General features: G+C 43.3%; 2 protein-coding genes and 1 pseudogene across 3 annotated transcripts; all 3 read left to right on the top strand.

The window, feature by feature from the left end:
• The first annotated feature begins 11,237 nt into the window (after positions 1-11,237).
• LOC147456368 (uncharacterized) lies at positions 11,238-15,324 on the top strand. Of its 2 annotated transcripts, XM_086514882.1 has the most exons (2): positions 11,238-11,790; positions 12,365-15,324. In XM_086514882.1, the coding sequence occupies exons 1-2, from the start codon at positions 11,787-11,789 to the stop codon at positions 13,843-13,845; spliced, it is 1,485 nt and encodes a 494-aa protein (XP_086371008.1). In that variant the 5' UTR covers positions 11,238-11,786; the 3' UTR covers positions 13,846-15,324. The 2 variants fall into 2 exon arrangements, with proteins under 2 accessions (XP_086371008.1, XP_086371007.1); XM_086514881.1 differs by having other exon boundaries at positions 11,238-15,324.
• An 819-nt stretch (positions 15,325-16,143) lies between these two features.
• Positions 16,144-16,482, top strand: LOC147456367 (uncharacterized; annotated as a pseudogene).
• Positions 16,483-16,598: 116 nt separating this feature from the next.
• On the top strand, positions 16,599-19,127 carry LOC147456366 (uncharacterized). Its single transcript, XM_086514883.1, has one exon. It carries the CDS (start codon positions 16,599-16,601, stop codon positions 17,388-17,390), a length of 792 nt encoding a protein of 263 aa, XP_086371009.1. The 3' UTR covers positions 17,391-19,127.
• The last annotated feature ends 7,511 nt before the right edge of the window (positions 19,128-26,638 follow it).

Here is a 26,638-nt window from a genome sequence, read left to right as displayed (position 1 = left end):
CTTCAATGATAAACGGTCTATTTCCTTTTTTTTTGAACTTGGAAAATGTGTTTCTTAAGGGAATACTCTACACCTAGGTTCCCTTCATTGAAGATTTTTGTGACTAGATGTGAATCAAAAAAAAAAATTTGCTTCCGTTTTTGTGCATAGGTGTGAGTTACAGCTATTAGCCTTTGCTCATCAAGATTTTCTAAATCTTCCAGCCTTTCTGACAATTCATGTCCGGTCCACCAAAGATCTTTAGCTACCCTTAGTGTTGGCAGTAAAAATTATATCGGTAGTATGGCATCAAGACCATAATCAAGATTAAAGGGTGTAGCATTCAAAGATGTCTTTAATGAAACTCTATAAGCCCATAGGGCGGCATGTAGATCCATTTCCCAATCAGTTCGTCCTAAACTAACCACTTTAGTCAATACCGAGCTAATAATTTTATTTGTGTGCTCAGCTTGTCCATTTGGTTGTGGATGATATGAAGCAGATTTGTTATGGATGACCATAAATTCATTCAGCAGATACTCAATTATCTCATTGAGGAAATGAGTTCCCCTATCATTGACAATTTCTATCGGAAGTCCATATCTTGTGAGAATAAATTCTCATACAAGAATGCGGTTGTGGTTCTAGCATCATCTTACTGGTTGCCTTAATTAGCCTCTACCCACTTGGTCAAATAGTCCGTAGCTAGAATGATATACTGAGCTTGAGTTCTATAAGCAGGTGGTTGTGTTGGCACGACAAAGTCTATGTCCCATTTTGCAAAATCTCTAGCCCCCATCATTGGTCTTAGAGGCATGCTATCTACCTTGGTTGGCATTTTTTCTCATTGGCATACTGTGCACCTTTGAACATATTCTTTGGCATTTGTAAAAAGTGTTGGCCACCATATGCATGCCATTAAAATTGCTCTAGCAGTGGTTTCACTAGAAAAGTGACCTTGAGTTAATCCAACATGTGCTTGTTCTAGAGTGGATATATATTCATCTTCATTTGCACATAGACGCAAATGTTGATCCTTTACTCTCCAATACAATTGGTTTCCAATAAGAGCATAGTCTCTTGCTTCAGTTTCAATAGCTCTTTGGCGGCGTTTACTCATATCCTCCGAGAATGTTTTGCTTGATAAGTATATAACTAGGTAGTTACTCCACTTTGGAACGAGTGATATTTGAAATAATGTCACATGAGATATGGGTGTTAGTTTTTGGCATTGAAGACAATCTTTCACAACTGAGTGAACATCACTCCTCATGGTTGGCCAAAATACTCAAGTCTCAAGATCCGTTGCATAGTTTGGTCTTCTGCAAAGTGAAGCCCTACTATGGTAATGTGTGCCTGACTTAGGTATTGGGTTTTCTACTCATGATTAATACACAACAGCAATATTTCATCCTGATTTCTTTTGTATAGCCTTCCAACTAGTAATTGATACATAGCCGATTGCCCAAAGGGCTTCAGGTATTGGGATACAATACTTAAAAGTTTGCACAACTTTGTTTATACGCTTCCACCTAGAGATGTGGATGTGTAAGACAGGGAAATGGATACCTTACAAAGCCTTGAAGGGAATCTTGTGACATTTGACATTCATATTACAATACCAAATGATGTCTCTGAAACTGTGCAAGTTAGTGATCTCACAAGCAAGGGGCTTGGGATACGGTACTTAAAATTTTGCACAACTTTGTATATACGCTTCCACTACAAGTGTTGGATGTGTAAGACAAATCCTTGAAGGTAATCTTGTGACATTTGACATTCATATTACAATGCCAAATGATGTCTCTAAAACTATGCAAGTTAGTGATCGTAGTCGTTGACACAGTTGCCTTGGTCACTTCAAATATTCCAGTTGCAAAGCAGGCAAATGTCATGGAGGAGGAGTTCTTGGCAACCCAAGCCAAGCTTGTGGAAAATCACAACCTCTTCATGTTGAGTCACTTGACTTTGATGCCCCAAACATTTTTGATGAGAGAAGATCGTCCCTCAACCTTTACCTCACACCAACTATGGACGACGACGACAGGCAGCATGCGGTAATTGTCTTCCTTGTATAATTGGACATCCCAATGTATTTTCCTAATACGACTTTTGTAGGATCTTTTGGACATGGAGGTGTGGGCAGCTTGCAAGGTGGGAGAGAGCAATGTTTTTGGCCCAGAAGCACCACTTGAAATCTACATCGACAAACTACCCATGGGTGACATCTGCATTATCCACAAGGATTTCTCCCTTGATGGACATTTTTCTTTGTGGGTCTTGAAGGCTGTCAACAAGCTCTTGTGCTTGTCTACTATACCTCATACTCTGCAAGTAGTTTTTCTTGTAAACAAATCCCTTGCAATGGCCACTTTTGGCATAGGTTTTTGTGGCAAGGTCTTAGCCCGTGTAGCTATCAATCAAGCCTCAGGAGTGGAAGACCCAGAAGCCATAGCGGTCTCAGTCCTAACTTCCATTTTACCTAATGCTGAAGCAAGACGCAAGGAAGTTGCACAGTGCCTCTTATGTAATGATCCCCTTTTGTAATTTCATATATCAATATAATATCAGTTCCATGTGTACTTTCCTATATTGACTTACAATTTGCTGGTGTAAATACATGGATTTTAGTGAAATTTAATTTTCTAGTTCTGAATGGGCAAGTTTATTGTGAGTTTTATAGCTACCTTGAATCTTTATTTGGTATAGAGACATGGTATTCATTAGATCAATTTAAAAACTATGATTGTACAAGTGCTTTGTGCTTAGCCCGTGTAGCTATCAATCAAGCCTTAGGAGTGGAAGACCCACGCACAAGCCATAGCCATCTCAATCCTAACTTCCATTTCACCTAATGCTGAAGCAAGATGCAAGGAAGTTTCACGATGCCTCCTATGTAATGAGCCCCTTTTGTAATTTCGTATATCAATATAATATCAGTTCCACATGTACTTTCCTATCTTGACTTACAATTTGGTGTAAATACATGGATTTTGATGAAATTAATTTTTCTAGTTCTGAACGGGCAAGTTTATTGTGAGTTTTATTAGCTGCCTTGAATCTTTATTTGGTATAGAGACATGGTGTTTATTAGATCAATTTAAAAATTATGATTGTGCAAGTGCTTTGTGGGTCAATCTCTATCTACTGTAATGATGTCGAGGGTCCCAACTTGCCAGACAAAGGGGTCAATGTAAAGGCAAGTAATTGCCACAAAGTGTCATTAGATTTCAAATGGTATTCTTAATGCTAATGTTGTGTTGGATTTGTCCCAGAAATTGCAAAAAAACTGCGATCCACAGGGCACCAATTTTGGACTTGTTTTGCCCAAAATTGATGTCTTGTGGACAGGGGTTTTTAACATTGTTTGGGCCAAAACAAGCATATCTAGTGCCTTCCAGATGTCAATCAAAGGCATTTTGGTTGTCTCTTAGTCTTCCACAGGTACAAAAGGTTGGGAAGGCACTAGTAGCAAAAAAACCGTCAGTGATTACTTTGCTAGGTTTTATTTGCTAGTTGAAGTACACACATATCATCTGTTTTGTCCATGGTGGTGCAGAAGGCCCCTGTCCACAAGGCAGCGACGGTGGTGCAGAAACAATGGTGCAAAAACAGCGCACTCTGTGAGGTTGCCTAGGTAGTGCCTCTTGCCCGTCTTGTTGTAAAACTTTGTTTTGTGGCAGCGCTTGGAGGGTGGGGCTACATCCTCTAGGACAAAATTTTCATTGCTAGACTCATATTCTTGAGGTCTTAACAATAAAAATATGACACTCATCCTCTCTAGCCTTCATTGATTCAGCATTTGGCATGTGTCAAGCTTGAAAACAAACACCAACTTAGTTCCAAACACTGCAAGAGAAGAAAGGAAAAAAGTGAAGGTCATACAACGACAATGAAAGTGAAACGTCAGATGATTCTTTCCTCACCATTAGAAGCTAGTGCATAAAAGACAACCATTGCTTGTTGAAGCCTCTTCAAATGGACAAAATATTATTTGACATAAGGTAAGTAAATCCCTTGTCAATATTATCAGCATGATTCCTTGCATTGGTCGCTTTCTTAGCACTTTGTGGAGATTGTGCAAAGAAATATGAGGGTATTGTCTCCTCGATGTGCAAATAGTGACCTAGATGTGAGAAAACATCTTCATTGGTGGCCCCTCTAGCAATTTTCACCTTGCGTGGCACTGGGAATACATTCTCAGTTACTCCTCGTTCCCTCATCAATGCGTTTCTGAAGAGGCCATGTAGTGCAGTGTAACCCTTTGTACTAATTCCAACTTCATCACATTCCTTCTGCAAATCAACATCACTCACGAGATTAGAAAACTTACACATCACCTCCTTGGTTACAACAAAATAGATATGTTTTCCTTTTGGTGTGTGCAGGAGTGCTAAGACATTTGACTTCTTAAGGAAACTAGTAAGCAAATAAATGGGATCCTCTTGGCTTTGGCTACCACATGTCTCTTGGATGAAATTCCTGCAAGAAGAATAAAAAACAAAACAATCACCACAGAAGCGACTTCATACATGTAGGAAATGTGATAGGGTATTCAAAAATGCACCTTTTAGCTATAACTCTTTTCATCCAAGCACCACCTTTGGGAGCAAGGGTCTCTATGGATGAGAAGATCCTCTTATGCTCCCTTGCACCTAAAGGTGTCTCTTTCAAACTCAATATGGTACCCTCAAGCTTTGCAATCTTACCATCCTTCTCTTCCACATGTTGCTAAAGAGTTTGTGCTTCTTTCTCCACATGAATGATCCTCTGTTGTAGACTAGAACTGTTATGAATGATAACTTGGTGTTAATGCATCCACCATTGCACACTATGAGCTCTGATAGTGGACAATTGCTTGCAGTAGCCAAGCAGACCTGGCTCCCCTCTACCTACATATTGCAAGAAGGTAGAGAGACTATTGAATGTTGGATACACATTAGCCAAAGGGTCATTGGGGTAGAGACAACCATCCACCCAAAGGTCGTCATCTGTGTGACCTGCAGCACTGCGGCATTGTTGTGTTGTACGTAATTCATAGCGCTTGGAGGGTGCAAGCTCTTTTGACAACCAGATATGTACGCATTTTGTTTTTGAAAATCTTGATGTGGGTGGGAGGTTTGTAATGTCGCCTAGCTCCATGGAAAGGGGAATAAAGCTGGCCTCAAGCAAGAGTCAAGAGTTGCAGCAGAGCCACGGAGGGGAGAGGTGAGCTATGGAGTGAAGAGCTATGGGATGGAGAGCTGTAGGAGAGCTACGGAGTGGAGAGGAGATCTATGGAGTGGAGAGCTTTGGGATGGATAGATGCAAGAGAGCTATGGAGTGGAGAGATATGGGATGGAGACCTGCAGGAGAGCTATGGAGTGGACAAGAGGGCTATGGAGTGGAGATCTACAAGAGAGCTATGGAGTGGAGAGGAGAGATATGGAGTGAAGAGCTTTGGGATGGAGAGTACAAGAGAGCTATGGAGTGGAGAGCTATGGGATGGAGAGCTGCACGAGAGCTATGGAGTGGAGAAGAGGGCTATGGAGTGGAGATCTACAGGAGAGCTACGGAGTGGAGAGGAGAGTTATGGAGTGGAGAGCTTTGGGATGGAGAGATGTAGGAGAGCTATGGAGTGGAGAAGAGGGCTATGGAGTAGACATCTGCAGAGAGATACAGAGTGGAGAGGAGATCTATGGAGTGGAGAGCTTTGGGATGGAGAGATGTAGGAGAGCTATGGAGTGGAGAGCTATAGGATGGAGAGCTGCAGGAGAGCTATGGAGAGGAGAAGAGGACTATGGAGTGGAGAGCTATGGGGGCAGAGCTGCAACAAAGCTATGGAGTGGACTTGTAACAAGGAGAGGGAAGGAGGAAGAGTGTGTGCTAAAAAGTAGGAGAGAGAAGAGAGAGGGAGAGGAGTGAGAGAGAGGGGAATAATGTTGGAGGGAAATTAAAAAAAGGTGGAAAGTTTGATATTTAGCAGGTTTAGTAGTGAAATTTTGAGAGAGAAAATTGATTTTTGAGTATACATATAGGTTGGGGAGAAGTTTCGAGTAAAAGTGAGGTTTTTTTTAATTTTTTTTGAAAAAAGTGCTTTTTTGGGCTGAGGCTATGGACGCCCTTGATGATGTGGCAAAAAAGGGGGGAGGGTAGTTATTGTCATAAGGACCACCACTCTTTTGGGTAGAGAGAGAATGTACCTATCCTCCCTAGCCTCTATTTCAATCTACAAAAGGCCTATGATAGCCTAAAAAAGCCCATGAGGATACCTTCATTGAATGGCCTTGTCTCCTAAATCACACACATTTTTAGTCAAATCCCTTAAAATTAGGGATCCTTACAAGGCCCTTTTGGGCTTCGTATTTTTCCTAATGGTATTGGCCACGTCCATAAAGAAAAAAGAATGGGAAAAGAGCTAACTCTATTGTGATGTCTTTGAAATTTGATATCCAGCTTGGCAAGCCATTGTACATGAAGGAAGAAACACGGCTGATAAGCATACCTTCGTTGTAGAGCTGTATGGAGCCAAAATCATGCGTGTCAGATGTGGTATATGCGTGTCATGCATCTTGATGGCTCAGCCAATGTTTCCCAAATCGAGAATTTGTTTTCATTTTGGACTTGGTCCATCAAGGCAAAGGGTTGTACCTCTAAATGACAATGGATCATTTTGCCTAGAACCTCTTCAAACAGTTGCACAATCCTACTCTTTTGTGTGGTCGTTCAGCCATGCACTTATATCTCTGCAATATGGGATTGTTCTTGATATTGAAAGCTAGGACATCTAAAATGGTTGAGGGATAGTTTATGACTTGTAGAGTGTAGACTAGCAGCACTTGACTAAGATATCAGTGGGTTGTCTAGCAATGACCTCCTCTCTCGTGATCCTCGTGCTATTGCATGCGTAGTTTTTGTCACACTGATCGATATGTCTATATTGCTAAGCAAATGTGTATGTAGTTGTCAAGTAGAGAGAATACGCTGTATGTAATCAGTTGCATGGATCACAATATATCTTTAATGGGAATTAGTTGTTTTACAAGAACTACAAGCCATCCATGAGTATTTGACTTCTGCATGTTCCAAAGCGCCCAACAATAATACTGAAGTCAGTGTAGCAGGGCTGTCTCTTTCATTTATCTCATGACCTCATTTGTCGTTGTACGTAAGATTTGCCGTTGCGCAAGAGGGACACAATTCTAGATTGTGAGCAAGGATGTCACTTGCATGATCCAATCTTTATATAGTGACGTAATTTCAAACCATGACCTAGCATATGGATGGTGAGCTACTTTCAACTTGGTCGCAGTTCGCTCCCTGGCTTCTTGACGCTTGGACTGTAACCTTGTAGGCCTTGAGAACTTCATATTAAGACCTAGTATGGGAGAAACGAGGACAAATATAGTATGGCATCAACAATTTAGGTCTAAAGTAAAGATGCACAAAGTGCATTTACAATTGAAATACACTGCATGTATTCACTATTTATGCATTTAATTCTTCAATACACCACATGTTAAAAATGTTAATATGTATTGCCTACCTACCATATGCAAAGAGTTGTATGTATAATTAGCATATACAGATGTTGATCGATATCGAGTGTATAGTTCTGAAAGCATCATGTAGGTAAAGCAAACTAAAGGAAGCAATGTACAAAATTCTAAAACAAGTAAAATGATAAAGCATCAATGGATTACAAAGTGAAATGAAGTGCTTTACTGACCTGAAATGTTGTACATATATTTTTGGATTGTCCAAGCTACACGCCAATCTTTGACTCAAGCTACAAAAAAGTAATGTGGATAGTTAAACATTTCATCTTGCAATGAGGCGCCGCATATATTGAAGATGCTAAGTATCCAGTGCACGTCATGCAGAAGTGCCACACAAAATTATGATGTAGAGTTGTCACTATGGTCTCTCCAAAAATTATAAGAAACAAAAGTCGTGCCCTGCCCCGTAGGGTTTATGTGTTGCACCAAGCAAACGCATAGTCATGGGGAGTTGGATGGAGATAACAAACCTTGCACTGTAGTCCACTTGGAGTTACACTTGTGCAATCAAAATGTCTAGTGTTTTGAGTATATAATCTCCGTGTCAAACACAAAATATGCATTAGGATAAATATAGGGCATGTAGAATATTGATTAAGCTTAAAGAGAAATAGATCTAATTTTATTGCATGCTCAATAGCTGAGTCTGATAAGAACGTCGCCAAAGAGAAAGTCGTTAAAAAAAAAACACTGATGGCAAACCGCTATCATTGAAGAGCATTTCCAATGTTTCGCTTGTTTTTGTCATCTATTAAAAAAAAATCACTGCCATGAAAAGCTCTAAAAAAAACTCCAACATGAAAAGCTACCAAGTGAATAAAATAAAGAAAGCACTCTGTGTTGCAGTTCATCTTCTAATCGAAGCTGGAGGGTACTTCGAATGCTTGCCAACGTGATGAGCACTCAGATGTTTTGTGCAAACAACCCATGGTAGAGGTCTGTTCTAGTGCTACAGAAACAGAACATATCAGATTTCAATCAATGAGTAGTTGGCCTAATCTAGAGTCGAATCACCAACACTCATTGCCTTCTCAAGCCTGTTCATCACATTTTTCTACTGATGCTATCAGGCTGTTTGGCAATGCCATCAGCCTGTGGGCAAAGAAATGGAACGAGTAAACTTCAAAGTGGACTTGAGGGAAGAAAATCTTAGCAGGATTGATCACACCAAATCTTATGATGGTCATCCTCAAGTAATTAAGCCAGCGGCTTCAATGCTAGCTGCTTGCACTTTTAGCAGAGTGTGTGAGGGGATTAGTGGCAGATAGCTCAATGTCGAGGGAAAGGCATTGGGGAATATTTCCACTAGTACAAGTCATGTTCTGATGAGCTGTTGGCTTTGGTCGCACTTGTTAGCAGCAAGCTAACGCGGACACCATTTTTCAGAGTTCTCCTTGTAAAACAATTATTATTTTGATAAATCGAAAATATTCTAACTCCTATTTTTTTGGTAAACTTTGTAATTAATGAGCCGGGGCTACAAGCTTCTAGATTGTATCAACCAGTCAATCCTAGCTTTGGTAGAACTCCAGATTATTACTTTTGACCACCCAAAAACCTTGGCTAAGGTATAAAAGCCAATTTTTGTAAGTTTTTTATAAGTTTCTGGATAAGAAATACACAGCGTGAGCTAACGGCGCTCACTTCTCTCCTTCTCGCGCTTCCTACTCCCTCTCCGATTGTCACATTGCGATTGTGTTTACTGCATTGCAACCGCAGGTAAGAGCTCTACGCATTGACGTAAGCACTTCACAGTATTTCGTAGCTTTTGGCGTCACCGATCCGCGGCTTAATTTTATTATAACTAGGAATTTACACTTTTAAAACGAAAACTAAGCATAGACGGGATATTGGGGCATCATTGCTAAGCATTTAGATGCATTCTGGGTCCAAAATGACTAGGTCAAAAATCCACTACTGTTAAAAATCGCAATTTTGGAACTTGACCTAAAGTGGGGTTTGGGGCCATAGGCATGTGTGCTTAGGTCTTGTAAACTTGTCCTAGAAGTTTCATTACGTTTGGATGTCATTTGATGCTGTAACGGATATGATTTGCTTGCCGATGAGCGATTGGCTTTTGGTGATTTCAGTCACTTGAGTTTAGCATGAGTTAGATGCGAGTTCTTAGTTTTTTTCCGAGAGATCGAAAACCTCTTGTAGCCTCTATGCACTAGTGGAGTCAGCTTCGTCCCATGGTTTGACAAATTAATCGTGGTTCTCGCTAATACTCCAATAAGATAGGATGGTGAGGTTAGATATGCGTCCCACATTTGGCACCGTTGCCGGGGATAGAAGAAACCTAAACTAAGAAAAAACACAATTGTGTTGTGTAATTGTCCTTTAACTTCCTCTAGGTTCGCCTAGAGTTCAAAAACTTTCTTTTAGAAACCGCATAGCTTAAGATTGTCGCCTTTTGCTGTGTAGAGGTAGCTTGGAAGTAATCGTACTTGCTGAGTACCTTTAGGACTGTAGGATTGTAGATTTACACTAAGATTTGGAGAATGATTGGTAGACAAGACAAGTCTTAAGATCAAGACTCTAAAAAACATAAAAAACACAAGAAAACGTGTGTTTGTGGACACTTTCCACAACCCTATTGTATGAGAAACTAGGAGTAGGGTAAGTAGGATATGAGGTGGATTTCATAACATTGCTCTCTCTTAAAGAATCAAGTGTGAGTTGTTATGTAAAGTTGCAAAATTTCAGGTCTACGGCTAGAAATAGCTTGAAAAGACTCGAATTCACTCAATTCAACTGGAAAGTAAGCATAAGAGTTGTCCGAACCAGCGGGTAAGCTCAAAGACACTACGAGGTAAAAATTTCAAGAAGTTGAACAAAACTTAGATTATTTACTTTTTCTTGACATTTTAGGCCAAATTAAGTTTGACTTGATTTATAGGCTTTAAAAACGTTGCTGCACCCAAGATGTGTCGACCCATGGAGGTGCAAGAAGTCCATGCATGGCAGTTTGCAGGTAAGTGGCAGGTACATTGGGCAAGTGCTTGATGGTGTTAGGGGCCAGGTACATCGAGATGGGACAGTTGCTAGGGGAAACTGCAAGGGTTTCCTATTGTCACAGGCAGCAGGAGCAAAGGTTGATATCACAAGCTTGTGAGCGCGACGAGGAGTGCTGGATGCAGGTACCATCAAGTTTATGATATGGGATCTAATTCGAGGTGCCGGCAGGAGACTCTACTACGAAGATGTGTATGCTAGATGTGGCACACCACAGGTCGGGCCATGATTTTAAGCTTCTACTCATCGAGATGTTTGCTGTTGTTATGGTTGCATCGGGATTCGGAGCGGCCAATGCTTGTTGTGGTCGCCATTATCGGCCAGTATCACAGCATATAGGGACTTAATTCTTGTGGACCAATCGTGTGTACTTAAAGCCGTGGAAGCCGTGGTTCCAAAGCGGGGCCTCAGCTTATGGTACGGGATGTGAAGCTATACACGGAGGGCCGTGGGTTGCCTCTCGTGGGAAGGCGGCCCAAGTCGCAAGATATATATATATATTTTTAAAGATTGCCATGCTAAAAACAAAACAAACAAGGGCGCTGCAGTTTGCATGGAGGGCTGCAGATGCCGCAAAAGGATGAGGCCAAGGAAGCACCAACTGGTGGTGTGCCAGGAAAGCAAGGAGGGCACTTGGTGGCCTGCATGCAAAAAAGCCGGAGGTGGCGTCATTGAAGGGGGGAGCATGGCATGCAGTAAGAAGGGGGCTCGCCATCAAGGGGGGGGGGAAAGAAAGTCTGAGCAAGGGGTGGCCAGTCGAGGGAGGCCAGAGGTAGCGAGCATGGAGAGTTGCTAGGGGGGCCGGGTGGCCTGCTACAGACAAGAGAAGGCCGCCAAGGGGCTTGGCCTCGAAGAAGGTTATCATATGCCAGAGTGGAGGGGCTGAGGGCCATGCAGTTCACAGAGGAAGGGAGTGCTGAGCTCAGAGAAGGTGAGCAGGGTCGCCATCCGTGGTGAGGGGGCAGCTCGTTATGCAGGAAAGAAGGAGGCGGGTTGGCTTGTGAGAGGCCACCACGGCCAACAAAAGTAGGGCGGGAACACTAGAAGAAGGGGATCGACAGAGAGGTGAGAGGAAAAGCCGCCATGGGCTGCTGCAGGAGTCAAGGGATATGGGCTGCCAATAGCATAAAGTGAAGCACAAGGAGGATTGCACGCCATGGTGTGGCCATCATAACGAGCATCATCAATCGCGTTTAGAAGAGTTGTCGTGGATTGAGCAATAGCCACCAAGGGCCGCTAACATTGTATTGGATAATGTGTATGTGATACAGAGTTGGTTTGTGTTTGTTGCCGAGTTCACCATCAATCTTGTTTGCGTTTCGTCTTTGCCGTATGCCCGTGGTAGCGGTGGCTCCGGGTCTTTGGTGTGTGTGTGCAAAGAGAGAGAGAGAGAGAGAGAGAGAGAGAGAGAGAGAGAGAGAGAGATTGATTGTGGTTGCAGACTGAGTGTGATTTTGTATGCGATCGAGGCTTACGAGGTCTCCCGGTGTGAGTGTGTTTACAGATGTGGGTGCATTGGTGTGTGTGTCGGTAAAGGTGATTGTGTGTAGCCGAAGTTGCTCGTAAGTGAGGCTGTTCGGTGCAAGTTACAGATAGTGTGCGTATGTGTGTGATTATGTGTGGCTTGGGGTGCTGGATACCTGTTGGGCTATAGAGAGGCATCGAGTTTGTGTCCTATGTGTTGTTCCATTTCCCCCATCCCATCAGTGGTGTCCCCACTGAGGAGCTACTGATAGCTTCTTGGTGAAGTCGAAGACGGTGTTGTGGTGTTTCCAGGCTCAAAGAACAAGTGCTACTAAGAAAGATGTGGTCGGGTTTCCCTACTTTTACAGGTGCTGAAGATGCTGAGGTTTGGCTGCAATACTACGGCCTTTTTCTGCTGGAGAGTGGCTTGTCAAGAGAAGAGGGAGTGGTTCAAGCTTTTCCGCTCCTGGTTCGTGGCAAAGCAAAGGTATGGTATGAGAGCTTGCAGGTTGAAGAAAAGCTGGATTGGGGTACATTGGAAGCGGCATTCCGAAGCCGATATGTGGCCAACCCACAGTGGAGTGAAGTGAAGCACATGATGGACAACCTAAAGCAAAGCCTTGACGGTGATTTGCGAGCATTCGTGTGGGAATTCGAGGCCATATGGAGCAAGTTAGTCAAGGTAAATGCTGTAGAGAATGCCGATTTTTTGAATTTGACCAAGTTTATGGACTGCTTGCATGTCAAAGTTCGAGATAAAGTCGAGGTAGATGGACCTTGCACGTACGAGGAGGCAGTAGCCTATGCGCAGAGCAAGACGAAGAATCTTTTAAAGAAGCAGCAGGCAAAGCAGGTTCTCGCGAGTCCATTGGTGCCAAGGCCAATTGCTAGGGAAGAGATTCAGGTAATCCAACCTTTTGTTGATGCACATGTGGTAGCAGCGGATAGGCGTGATGACAGAGTAGAGACGATACCGTGTGGGCCTATGAGGCCTCAGCAACTGCAGAGAGGAGTCTACCAAGTACCACCTGATGTGCTTGACCAAGAGGCTTCCGAAAAACAAGCAGTGGAGAAGATAGCTGAAGTGCCACAGTCGGTGAATTTTGTGGAGAAATCCGAGCTGTGTTCGAGCTATAGCAGTGCCTTGGATACGGACAGCACATGGGAAACGGAGTCTGCTTTCTCAAGGTATGAGACCTATGATGTTATGTATGTCGATAATTTGGTCAAAGAACGGCAGGTTGCAGGTGAAGAGCCAGTTTGCAAAGACCAGAGGGTTGGGCAACCCTCTCTCGTGCCTTGTGATGGTCAGACCATGCTGACTGAAGAGGAATGTCTTGATGAAGATGGTTGGGGATTCGATGAGCCGGTGGTCGAGGGTGATGACGAGTCGCAGGTTTTGGTTGCTCAAGCTATGGCGAGGATACACGACATGCGAGGCTGTGTGCCTGCTCCAGTACCGCTTGAAGAGCCTACATATGAGGTTTTGCCAGTGTTTGGTTTGGATGATCAGATGCCGCAGGTTGTGTTTTTCAAAGACAATGATGTTGTGGAGAGCTCTCTAGCCGTTGGCGGGGAGACATGTGATGAAAAAGCTTTCCAGGATGTGCAGGCTTGTGTTGGACATGGAGATGGCTCATGCTTGCAATTTTTTGAAGGGCTATGCTGTCAAGAGCTATATACATGGATGACTTACAGGGTTACAAATGCAAAGCAGGGGTGGTGCGTATTTGTGTTACAGACGGATGACGATGATCAAAGCCATATTTTTTATCCAGGTGGAGTTTACGCTATGCTTGGGAGAGCCTATGGCTTTCCATTTGACCCAGGCGGGTGCTACGGTAGATGAATATCTCTCTCTATCTATCTAATTCTTATGTAAATAATATCTATCAGTTTTCTTTTTATGCACTGATATGCTATCTAAATAATACTACGGTTGAGCATGAATGCTCAACGAAGGGGTCGGGCAATGATGGTGCACCCAAGGTGTGTCGGACCATGGAAAGTGTCAGCAACAGGTAAAGAGCAGCAAACAGTGTGATAGCAGAAGGCTTGGACAAGTACCAGGTGTAACCGGGAATAGGTCCCACAGTGATGTGTATGCCAAATCGGGCATATAACAGGTCAAATGTGGTTCAAAAGCTTTGTTAATTGGAATGCTTGAGGATACTACAGGTTGATGTATATCTCAGTCCCATAGTACCATGATGTATGCAAAAGTACTTCCTCGGGTTCTTCGAGCTCAAATATTTTTAGGTGCTTGAAGTCAAGTGTACTACATCTCGACGATCGAGAGCTATTGTCGAGGAGCCTATTATGTGATCCTCTCAGAGACTAGGAATCACAGAGATTGATGCTCGCGTTTGAAGGAGGCATCCGAAAGTCGGCAGTTTTGGCGTGTGCAGGGGGGCCAAGCCCAAAAGCTTTGATAAGCTACTTTAAAAAGAAAAAAACGTATTTCTGTCGACTGCAGTAGACGAGCAGAGCGTGAGGGAAGGTCGCCAAAAGTCTTCCATGCGAAGAGAGGACGGCAGTTGGCATGCAGGGAGGGCACCATCAGTTGCAAAAGGAGGGCGTCCCCTTGCATGGGAGTAAAAAAGTGACAAGAGAGGGTCTTGGGCAAAGAGGTCGAGGGCCTGAGAAGGCGGGCCTGAGTCGGCTGCAAGGCAGCGCTGCAGTGGGTCGAGAAGGTGGGCCGCCTTGTGGTATGAAGGGCATGGCGAGGAGGGTTCATCCCTGAGCGAGAGGGAGGCTGCTAAGGCTGGCGCCATGCAGGTGATGAAGAGGAGCAGGCGCAGCCAAGGAGGGAACCACCTGTGGCGGAAAGGGGCATGAGCATTGAGGAGAAGGTGGTAAAGCATGAACCCGAGAGCTGCAAGGGTGATACAGAGCCGCTAGGTATGGTGTAAGGGAGCCAGGTTGCAGAGAAGCAGGGCCGCCAGTGCTTGGGAGCCTCAAGGGTCGGCTGCAGATATGACAGTGGCTGCATAGGGCAGGTTTTGAAGGACTGGCTTGTGAGAGGAGGCCAAGGCAAGACAGGGTCGCCATGGGCTGCTGAGGCTGTTGACATCATCCACAGAGAGGAGAGTTTTTTTGCCAAAGGGAGGGCTGCCTTGGGGTATTCGATGTAAAGAAGAAGCCGCCAAGAGGAGCTCGGGAAGGAGGTCGACAAGGAAGACCAGCTCGAGAGCAGGAGAAAAACCGCCAGGGTTTCGTGTAAGGGTGCAGGAAGCGTGGATGTTGCATTGTGCACGGGCGATAGCCCGCATCATTGTTCCAAGTTTTTTTATGCATAGGTGAACTTATGATTGTTAATCGGCTCCAATCTATTCTTCATCTTGTCTTTTGCCAAAGATCCGTGGTAGCTGCGGCTCCGGATAGTATGTGTGTGTGTACAAAGAGAGAGTGAGAGAGGTTGTGTGAGCAAAGTCTTAGGAGTGGTCGAGACGTGTGTCGTTTCCCGGTGTGAGTGCACTTACAGATTGGAGGGTTGTATGCATCCATTGGCGTCGTGATATGTGAGTTTGCTAGTGAGTTTATGGTACTTAAGTGCTCATCGGTGTGTAACCCTGTTTGCTCAAAGGCGGTCTGTATGCTTAAGGTCGGCAGAAAGTGTGTATGCGTGTGTGATTCTGTGTGGCTTGGGGTGTTGGATACCTGTTGGGCTATAGAGAGGCATCGAGCTTGTGTATCGGGTGTGTTCCCATTTCCCCCATCCCATCAATCTGAAGTGCTCATGCGGTGTGTAACCATGTTTGCTCAAAGGCGGTCTGTATGCTGAAGGTCGGCAGAAAGTGTGCATGCGTGTGTGATTCTGTGTGGCTTGGGGTGTTGGATACCTACTGGGCTAAAGAGAGGCATCGAGCTTGTGTATCGGGTGTGTTCCCATTTCCCCCATCCCATCAATCTGAAGTGCTCATGCGGTGTGTAACCATGTTTGCTCAAAGGCGGTCTGTATGCTGAAGGTCGGCAGAAAGTGTGCATGCGTGTGTGATTCTATGTGGCTTGGGGTGTTGGATACCTACTGGGCTATAGAGAGGCATCGAGCTTGTGTATCGGGTGTGTTCCCATTCCCCCATCCCATCAGTGGTGCCTCCACAGAGGATCTATTGATTGCTCCTCGGTGAAGTTTTAAAGCTTGAGGATGATGCATGATATTGACTTGGTGATTGCTGGAGAAGAAGAAGCTGCAGATTGGTTTTCCGATCTGGAGCTATACCTGTTGCAGTTGAGAATTTGTGGACATAAGCCAAATTGAAGGCCCTACCCTTGGTTCTACAAGGACGAGCCAAAGCTTGGTTTGAAGGTTTGAAGATCGCAGATCGTCAGTTGCTGAGCGAGATTCGGAAGCAGTTTGTTGAATCTTTTCAGAAGCGGGTTTCTCCATCAGACTTAGGTGAGCAATTGAGCAAGCTAAAGCAGGATGTAAGTGAAGATTTTGCTTTGTTTTTGGGTAAATTTGAATCTCTTTGGGAGGGACTAGCTGTTGTTACATGTGTGCGAAATGGGGATCATTTCAAGCGAGAGCAATTTCTAGCCTGCTTGCATCCACGAATCAGAGAGAAGGTCGAGTGTGGTGGTGCAGAGGACTATGAGCAAATGGTTTGCTTGGCAAAGGCAAAGAGCAGGAAAGCAAAGAAGAGGCTGGAGATGGGTTTGTCGAAGCCGGCAGACTATGGATATAGCTCGGCAATGGAGTTGCGTCAAGCCATGAAGCCAAAGGGGAGTTCAAGCGTGAAAGAGGTAGCTACTTTGCCATTGGTAAGCCGTTTCGGTTCTTCGTTTCAATTTGTTCCTCCAATGTGGTGTGATGCTATACAAAAGTCTGTTAGCCCGGCTAGCAAGGATGCGGTCCTAGCCGAGGAGGAGATGCATGAAGAATCAAATGAGGCTATGGATCAGAGATCACAGGATAAGTTTGAAGTTGGTAGCAAAGCAATGGTCGAAGTTGTGCAAGAGGAAGCTAGCCAGGGGGTTGGGCAACCTTGCTCTACTCAGCTTATTGAAGAGCGGCAGTGCATTCCACAAGGTGTTGATGATGTCAACCTACCAAAAACCGAGGTAATAGATCATGGCATTCTCTTTTGCTTAACAGATGATATGGTTGTAGAAGAAGTCCAATCCGATTTGCTCTCACCCGAAGTGGTTGAAGATGAAGCATCAAAGCCTATGGTGGACGAAGATTGGCATGGTGAGTCAGGTATGGAATGTATGCCATTTGAAGGACCTACAATAGAGGGTAGGCTTGGCACACAGGTAGGTTGGGCTATGCAAAAAGCAGCGGTAGTGGAAGACAGGTTGCTAAAGGTGGAAGTTGTGCTATTGATGGACATGTTGTTGAAAGCTTCTTCACAGGTAGTTTTGCACGGTTTGCAAAGCTCTCATGATTAGAGGTATGCTATGGAGAGTTCTCTAGCAGGTGAGGCAATGATGATGTATGGTGCAGATGCTTCACAGGTTGGTTTACAGGCTTGTTTTGTATATGAAGCCGCATATGGATACAGGTTGAAGATCGATGCTATGCCAAGCTACACGAGAGGCTTGTTTTCTTGTTTACAGATGCAGGAAAAAGGTTGATTATGCATGTACTATAGACGCATGGTTGTGCTCAGTGCCATGTATTTGATCCCGGTGGAGTTTGCATCATAGTAAGGAGAGCCTATGGCTTTATATTTGATCCAGCCGGGTGCTACGGCAGACAGTGAAGCTCTCTATCTATCTACTAGATTCACTCTATCTATCTACTACTTCATGTAAATACTATCTATCAGCTTCTTATTATGCAACGCTACTTTACCTAAATAATACTATGGTTGAGCATGAATGCTCAACGAGGGGTTGGGCAATGATGGTGCACCCAAGTTGTGTTGACCCATGGAGGTGCAAGAAGTCCATGCATGGCGGTTTGCAGGTAAGTGGCAGGTACATTGGGCAAGTGCTTGATGGTGCTAAGGGCCAGGTACATCGAGATGGGACAGTTGCTAGGGGAAACTGCAAGGGTTTCCTACTGTCACAGGCAACAGGAGCAAAGGTTGATATCACAAGCTTGTGAGCGCGACGAGGAGTGTTGGATGCAGGTACCATCAAGTTTATGATATGGGATCTAATTCGAGGTGCCGGTAGGAGACTCTACTTTGAAGATGTGTATGCTAGATGTGGCACACCACCGGTTGGGCCATGATTTTGGGCTTCTACTCATTGAGATGTTTGCTTCTGTTATGGTTGCATCGGGATTCGGAGCGGCCAATGCTTGTTGTGGTCGCCATTATCGGCCAATATCACAGCATACGAGGACTTAATTCTTGTGGACCAATTGTGTACTTAAAGCCGTGGAAGCCGTGGTTCCAAAGCGGGGCCTCAGGTTACGGTACGCGATACGAAGCTATACACGGAGGGCCGCGGGTTGCCTCTCGTGGGAAGGCGGCCCAAGTCGCAAGATAAGTTTTTTTTTTTTTAAGATGGCCATGCTAAAAACAAAACAAACAAAGGCGTTGCAGTTTGCATGGAGGGCTACAGATGCCGCAAAAGGATGAGGCCAAGGAAGCACCAACTGGTGGTGTGCCAAGAAAGCAAGGAGGGCACTTGGTGGCCTGCATGCAAAAAAGCCGGAGGTGGCGTCATTGAAGGGGGGAGCATGGAATGCAGTAAGAAGGGGGGCTCTCGAGTCAAGGGGGGGACAGAAAGCCTGAGCAAGGGGTGGCCAGTCGAGGGAGGCCAGAGGTAGCGAGCATGGAGAGTTGCTAGGGGGGCCGAGTGGCCTGCTACAGACAAAAGAAGGCCGCCAAGGGGCTTGGCCTCGAAGAAGGTTATCATATGCCAGAGTGGAGGGGCTGAGGGCTCCGCAGTTCACAGAGGAAGGGAGGGCTGAGCTCAGAGGAGGTGAGCAGGGTCGCCATCCGTGGTGAGGGGGCAGCTCGTTATGCAGGAAAGAAGGAGGCGGGTTGGCTTGTGAGAGGCCGCCACGGGCAACAAAAGTAGGGCGGGAACACTAGAAGAAGGGGATCGACAGAGAGGTGAGAGGAAAATCCACCATGGGCTGCTGCAGGAGTCAAGGGATATGGGCTGCCAATAGCATAAAGTGGAGCACAAGGAGGATTGCACGCCATGGTGTGGCCATCATAACGAGCATCATCAATCGCGTTTAGAAGAGTTGTCGTGGATTGAGCAGTAGCTTCCAAGGGCCGCTATCATTGTATTGGATAATGTGTATGTGATACAAAGTTGGTTTGTGTTTGTTGCCGAGTTCGCCATCAATCTCGTCTGCATCTCGTCTTTGCCGTATGCCCGTGGTAGCGGTGGCTCCGGGTCTTTGGTGTGTGTGTGTGTGTGCAGAGAGAGAGAGAGAGAGAGAGAGAGAGAGAAAGAGAGAGAGAGATTGATTGTGGTTGCAGACTGAGTGTGATTTTGTATGCGGTCGAGGCTTACGAGGTCTCTCGGTGTGAGTGTGTTTAGAGATGCGGGTGCATTGGTGTGTGCATCGGTAAAGGTGATTGTGTGTAGCCAAAGTTGCTCGTAAGTGAGGCTGTTCGGTGCAAGTTACAGATAGTGTGCGTATGTGTGTGATTCTGTGTGGCTTGGGGTGCTGGATACCTACTGGGCTATAGAGAGGCATCGAGTTTGTGTCCTGTGTGTTGTTCCATTTCCCCCATCCCAACGTCATAAAAAGACTGTCTTTGAAAAAATTGCAAAAAAGTGCTCATTTCAAGTCTCAAGTTAATAATCTCGATTATTAACTTTTTGCTCTAAATTGGCCAAGATTCATACTATTGACTCATTGCATGTGTACAAACAACTTTTGTAAGGGCCCAAAAGATTTGGATCACTAAACTGGCAAGAATCTGGGTAAAAACTAAAGTTTGTACTGACTTTTTGAATCTTGAGTGTGAATTGAGGAAAAATTTATTCAAACTTATTGAAAATTGATTCATAGGCTTATATTGATGTGGTAAACATGTGTATGCTCAGTTGACCAAAAGCTTGCAAAATTTTAGCAGAAGTAAATAATCACGATTATTTACATCTGCCCTGTTTTTGAACTTTTTTGACCAAGTTGGCATACCACTAGCTTTACCATGTTGTAATAAGCCTACAAGCCAAATTTGGTAAGCTTTAGATCACTGGAGTGAAAACTGTGACACAAATTACAAAGTTAGTCTGCGGACAGATAATTGATGACGATTTGACCAACAATTGTCCAAACTTGATGAAAATTGGCTAGTGACCTTAACATAAGGTGCTTAACAGATCTGTGTCAAAGTTGGGACAAAAATTTGCAAAAAATTATCAGAAGTAAATAATCACGATTATTTACTTTTGCTTCAAAACTTGGTGATTTTGCAAATTTGAGTATACCACAAGGTCAAGCACATCAAGTAGACTCCACAAATAAATTTTGGTGAAATTTGGACCACAAAAGTGAGACGTTAAGCCAAATTCTCAAAATCAGAGTCTGCGGACACGGAACAGTGGGTAAATTTGATCAAATTTTGTCCAGATTTGTTGAAACTTAACCAAAACAAGTTGTATACTTGCCAAACCTATCAATCAAGTGCAAAAAATTGACAAAAGTAAATAATCGCGATTATTTACTTCTGCTATCCAGAGATTTCAATTTTGACTTTTGGGCTTATACAAAGTTAGATCAGCATAATATAAGGCCACAGGATAATTTTGGGTTCAATCGAATCAAAATTGGTACAGATACACTCAGTTTACAGGTTACAGATTGGACCTTTGATTTTGCTAAAGCTGAATCTGAAATTTTGACTTCCATAGCACGATTTGAAGTGATATACAGAGACTAATCACGAGGGTTCTCAAGAACTCTATTGTCCTTATAGAAAAATAGCTTATCTGATTAATTTTGTACAGGAATCAGGTTGCAGACGAGAAACCAGTGGCTTGACAGAAAGTTGCAATTGAATCGAGTGGAAATTGACGACAAGTCAATCCAAGGTGAGTACTCAATCTAGCGCTTCATAAGTCTATATGAACCTTAGATCCGGTCGTATAATAGAAAATCAAGGCCTATTCGAAGAAAACACTAGTAGAGTATCCATTGAAGAAAACATAAATCAAGGCACTTCCTTGCACACAATTCCTGAAGAAGTTTCGGACACTTTCTCAAATTCAACATCCGAAATGTCTTCTTACTTGACTCACTCGGAAACCGGAACGACAATGCGCTATAAGCATATACTCTCTTTTTACAAGACTAACCTTCATGGAGCCCAGGTTTAATTGGATCCTAACGAAGAGTACGCTATTCGCATTGATGACCATGGTATTGAGTTCGAAGAAGAGGTTTGAGCAAACAAACAAGGAAAAATGTACATGGATCGAAACGGAACTCAATATGTACAAGTCGAAAACCCTGATGTGGTAGATAAATGGGGATTAGAAGTAAACACTATAATCCTAGATATGTCAGCAAAAGAAGGACCACCAACTTTGGAATTCGAAGGATACGATCAAGTAGACTCTAAGCCTTTGAAACGGCTTAGTACAGATAATCATAGGATCGGAGTTTATTGTTGGGAAGATAGAAACATAAAAGATCTTTTGTGGACTTCTCATGCTAGACCGAGACAATTAACGACCATGAAGATCATCTATATCTTCAAGATCAAAGATAAGGGATCTGCGGACCTACCAACTTACTTGTTTAGGGATTGTTATAACAACAACTTTGTTATGATGACTCCTGAGGAGGTAGAACAAACCAAATACCAAGGGTATTCCATATGGGATTGGGTATTGGGTCAAGGACCAGAAACCACTCCAAGAGACGAACATCGTGAGAGATCATCTGAGAGGAATGTGAACAAACCAGCAATCACCTCATCACGTAGAAAATCGGGTGACATTAAGGCCATTCCAGGGCTACATGAGTCACTATTTTCGACAGACTGGTTTGAAGGACTCGGAATAGGACCAACTTCCAGAAGACCTGGAGTTGAACCGAATAGACGTGTCAGACCAGCTCATTTAGAGAAATGGGTGAGAAAATACAGTGGATCAGGGGATCCATATGACCACTTAGCAAGCTTTAAGCAAGTGCTAAGAGCAGAGCGTATATTCGATTTTCATACTCAATTCGAGGGGTTTGGAATGACATTAGAAGGAAAATCTTTGACATGGTTCCAAAACATTCCACCAAGGTCGATAATGGACTTGAACACATTAGCTCAGGGATTTGTAGCGGCTTGTTCTAAAATAGAGATTAAACATAATACGGTCGCTCAAATCTACAGCTTTAAACAGAACATGGTGAGTTTGTTAGGGATTGGGCAACTCGAATGAAACAATATATTGCCAGATGCCCAGAGATGGAGATACCTTCAAAAGAACGACTTGTATCCTTGTTTCTGGAGGGATTGCTTAACAAATAACTTCATGCTATACTCTATAGTAAAAAGAATACAACCTTAGAGGCATGTGTGTCTGATGCTATTGACCTAGGAGACAATTGTGAGATCTTCAATGAAGAGGATGTCCCTAAGGATAACCAAAGCGAGAAGACAGCATCCACAAAACCAGCACAAGTGGGAACGGCTGCTGCGGCACCACTCTCAACCATAGAAGATATGCTAAAAAGGATAAATGACATGATGAACAATATGCAAAAGGCACTTATGAGAGGACCACGACAGGGGATACCCCCACAGGGACAACCAATTAGGCCACAAAAATGGTGTGCAATCGAGGGTAAATGGACCAACCACGAGACCCACGAGTGCTACTTCAGACCAAAGTATGATGGGAATGGGCCTCATGGACAACCCATGTACATATATCAACGTAATATGGCTCAAGTTCAAAGACCACCAATGGGTATGGAGAGACCTCAACCTATGTTCAGACAACAACCTCCTTATCCATGACATAATGCGGTGCCTGTAAAGTACATGCGCTCAGAAGGAGTCATAGATGAACAAGCATTAGTGCCTATTACACCCTATGCAAAGCCTAGTCCATCTACAGTAATGGTAGAGGGAGATTGGTATAGTCCACACCCACCCCCAATGGAAGAAACCATGACTTATGCTCCACTAGAGCTTTCACCAATGGAAGAAACCATGACTTATGCTCCACTAGAGCTTGCACCAATGTACTATGTAGCTAATCAAGGTGTCAAACCTCCCATGGGAAGACCCATGATGAAGCCCAGAACAAAAAACTGTCATAACTGTGGTGCTGATGACCATTGGAAGAACGAATGTCCAGAGCCTGTCCAGAGCCTGATAAAAACCTCAAACCAATTGAAGCTTATTGCATACAATGTTGCAAAAAGAGAGGACACTTTCCGGAAGATTTTCCCAAGAATCCTGTGAAAAAGGAAAAAATTGTAGTCAACGTAGTCCAAGTGATGCCTAGTAGCTCATTAGAGAGCAAACCGATTGTTCCAATCAAGGTAATCACTAGAGCTCAGGCAAAGAAAAAGAAACACAATTCCTCTGATGATTCGATGAACACGAAAATTTCTTCTCAAAGAATCAAAAGGAGCAGAAGCAAAAGAGTGTGTGTTAATCTCAAAAAAGTGAATGCAGCTACTATTAGAGACAACTTTCCTCTTCCGATAATTGAGCATGTTTTAGAGCGAGTGGTAGGAAAAGAAGCTTACAGCTTTCTAGATGGCTTTTCGGAATACAATCAACTTTTGGTTGACCCAAAAGATTAGCATAAAACTGCTTTTGCGACAGAATGGGGTATATTTGCCTATCGGGTTATGCCGTTTGGATTAACTAATGCTCCAGCCACATTTCAAAGCTTGATGAGCCATGCTTTCAAAGAATATCTTAGGAAATTCGTAAGAGTGTACATGGATGATTTATGCGTATATTCGTCAATCCGAGCTGATCATTTTGAACACCTCAAAAAGACGAGCAAAGGCTAATTGTTGTAGCTCATATTTATGCACAAAAGCGAAAACAAAAACAGTTTTTTGATTCCCACTTAATCACCAAAATTTTCAAGAAAGGGGACTTAGTTCTAGTCTATTCCCTTAAGCAACACATTCCCAAGTTTTAAAAAAAAGGGAAATGGACCATTTATCATCAAAGATGTATCTCCAAGTGGATCAGTAAAATTGTCAATCCCAGATGGTGAACCAATGGCTAATTTGATTAGTGGATGTCGTTTAAAGAAATAAAATTTTCCACTAACCAATGAATTGCTAGGGAAAATGCATGCAGCCAAACAAAGGAAGATGAAGCGACAGCAGGTTATTAATGAAGCCCAAGAGGAATCTAGACTTCGGGTACTCAAGCGTAAAGCTGCTCTTAAGAATCAACAAATACCGATTCCCATCAACACTTTGGAACTAGATGATCGACAATGGGAATTACCTAAAGACACAGTTTCAACAGATGACGACTCATTAGATGGAATGGATCTGTGCATCAAAGTACAGCTCAACAATCATAGCACCAATGCTTTGGTAAACACATAAGCAAAAGTGAATGCTGTCAGTTATTCCACATACAAGAAGGCAACAGTCAAGCATTGACCACAGGAATAACGACAATCAAAGGATGCAACAAGAATCCAACTCCAACATTGGGAGTAGTCAACTTAAACGTGATAGTACATGGATGTTCATGTCCGGATCAGTTTGTATGCTTGCCAAATGAACACATGAATGAGACGATGATTCTTGGCATCCCTTGGATGCATACATACAAAGCAATACCAGATTAGGATATGAATCAGCTAAAGCTATCACTTAAAGGAGGGCAACTCATTGTTCCTATTGCACCAAGAAAAGAGGAATGGAATCCAATCAGAAGACCAATCCACGAAGCAAATCTTCTCCATCCTCTCGACAAACAAATTCTACAAGTAGCATGCAAGGAGTCCGGAAAATTTGGGTACCAAAAGCACAACTTGTGGATAAACCAAATCAGATCTGGGTGCCTAAAACTTCACCAAAGGAATAGAAGACGGTTCCAAGGATTCGAGCACAGAATCGAGCATCTGTGAACAAAGAACCTAACACGAAAAGGGTTTGGAAGAAAAAGGAATACTTATCTTCTCCACATACCATGACACCAAACAAATAGTGGCGAGTTAAGTCTCAATAGACTCTAAAAAACCATGCACCAAGCAGATCGAGCTACCAATGGTGAGAAAAAGCTAGACAATTGTCTAAAGTGCTACCAACAGCTCATGCAATCAACGTACTTAAACACCCTGATGGTACTATCAAACAGAGAGCACAAAAGCTACAAGATTTTCTCTTTGGAAGACATCATCAGCAAACCTCGACATCGGAAACCCTTGAGTTATTTACTCAAGACCCAGCTCTTGCACATCATATTGAGTTGAATTGCATTGATCTTCATATCATGGTAGAGCCAATCACGGCTATACATAGACACAAATGTTCAACCCATGCATGCAGTCGTCCCGGAGAATGCCATCTAGGAGGGGTGGAAGGGTACTAAGTACTAAGTAATTAAGAGCAATGTTTGGAGAGGGAGGAAAAAGTTCCATGTTAACGTGTGATTTTTTTACAAAATTACCTAATAATGCCCTTATAATTCATCAACAAGGGAAAACTCACTGATAATATCTTCCCGATGAGTGTACATAGTGTATATACTATCAAAAAATCATTAAAAATAGTCATTTTTTGGATATTTTTCATCATTTTGTTGATACGGAGGCTTAAAAATGAATAAATCCAACAAAAAAACAATAAAGCTGTGTTTTCAAGGGATTTTCTTAATTATTGGATTTTTACTTCACGTTTTTAGAGCATTTTTTTATTTTCTTTGATTTTTTCAAATAAAAAGGTCAAAAGTTAATAATAAATAGCAGGGAAGCTCAGATGGAAAAACGGAAGACATGATGGTGATCAAAAAGACAAGACGGACAAGCACAAAAATCTTCGACGAGATCAGAAGATGGAAGCGGAAGCCTAAATTAGGCGGCTAAGCCTACTTTTGCAAAATTCTTGCAGAATGACTTACAAGAATCCGATTTTCAAAATTTTTGAGCCTAACATAGATTTCACGGTCTAATAGGACTAACGGGGGAATCTGAGGAAAATTGGTTCGGGAAGTCCAGGTATAGATATCCAGCCTAAGCTAAAACCACCTCATTTCCACTTGGAGCCTTTGCAGAGAGAGCATTTCAGCTTCTTTCGCGCGACATTTCTGGAGCCCATAGTTGACCTTTTTCAGCGCCGTCTCACACGAGACATGATGGGTAAGTTCTTTACTAATCAATGACCCATTTTGTACGCCCGGTAGCTAGTCTAAAGCCCTAGAAAAAACCCTAGAAACCGAGCAATACACAAAGACCTACGACCTAAAACTGACCATAGCGGCTTGCCAGCTTGACCAAATCAGATGGGATTTGAACCATAGCATGCCCTAACACAATAGAACCTTTCCATACCATCAGATGATCATTCGGCTGGAGTCAAGGGGGTCCCAGTAGAGAAATTAGGGTTTTTGGAAAAGGCCAGAATTCCGACTTGACTCCACAGATGGCTTGCTAATGAGTTCCTATACAATGTATATGATTGGTTTGGTGAAATCCATGAAGTAAAACCCTCGAAAAGCAGAAAAAGGTTCGAAGGTTACAAAGCGTCAAATTCGACATACGAGGCCAAACTGATTCCAAATGAGCCA

This window comes from Adiantum capillus-veneris, chromosome 6 (assembly GCF_014529385.1).
Source record: "Adiantum capillus-veneris isolate H3 chromosome 6, ASM1452938v2, whole genome shotgun sequence".
In the NCBI taxonomy this organism is placed as follows: domain Eukaryota; kingdom Viridiplantae; phylum Streptophyta; class Polypodiopsida; order Polypodiales; family Pteridaceae; genus Adiantum; species Adiantum capillus-veneris.
Note: the sequence above shows the minus strand (reverse complement) of the source record. Positions and strands in the feature narration are given on the sequence as shown.

Excerpts from the sequence above, each read along its gene's own strand:
- LOC147456368 (XM_086514881.1), top strand. The coding sequence starts at position 12,337 with ATGTGGTCGGGTTTCCCTACTTTTACAGGTGCTGAAGATGCTGAGGTT.
- LOC147456366 (XM_086514883.1), top strand. The coding sequence starts at position 16,599 with ATGGTTTGCTTGGCAAAGGCAAAGAGCAGGAAAGCAAAGAAGAGGCTG.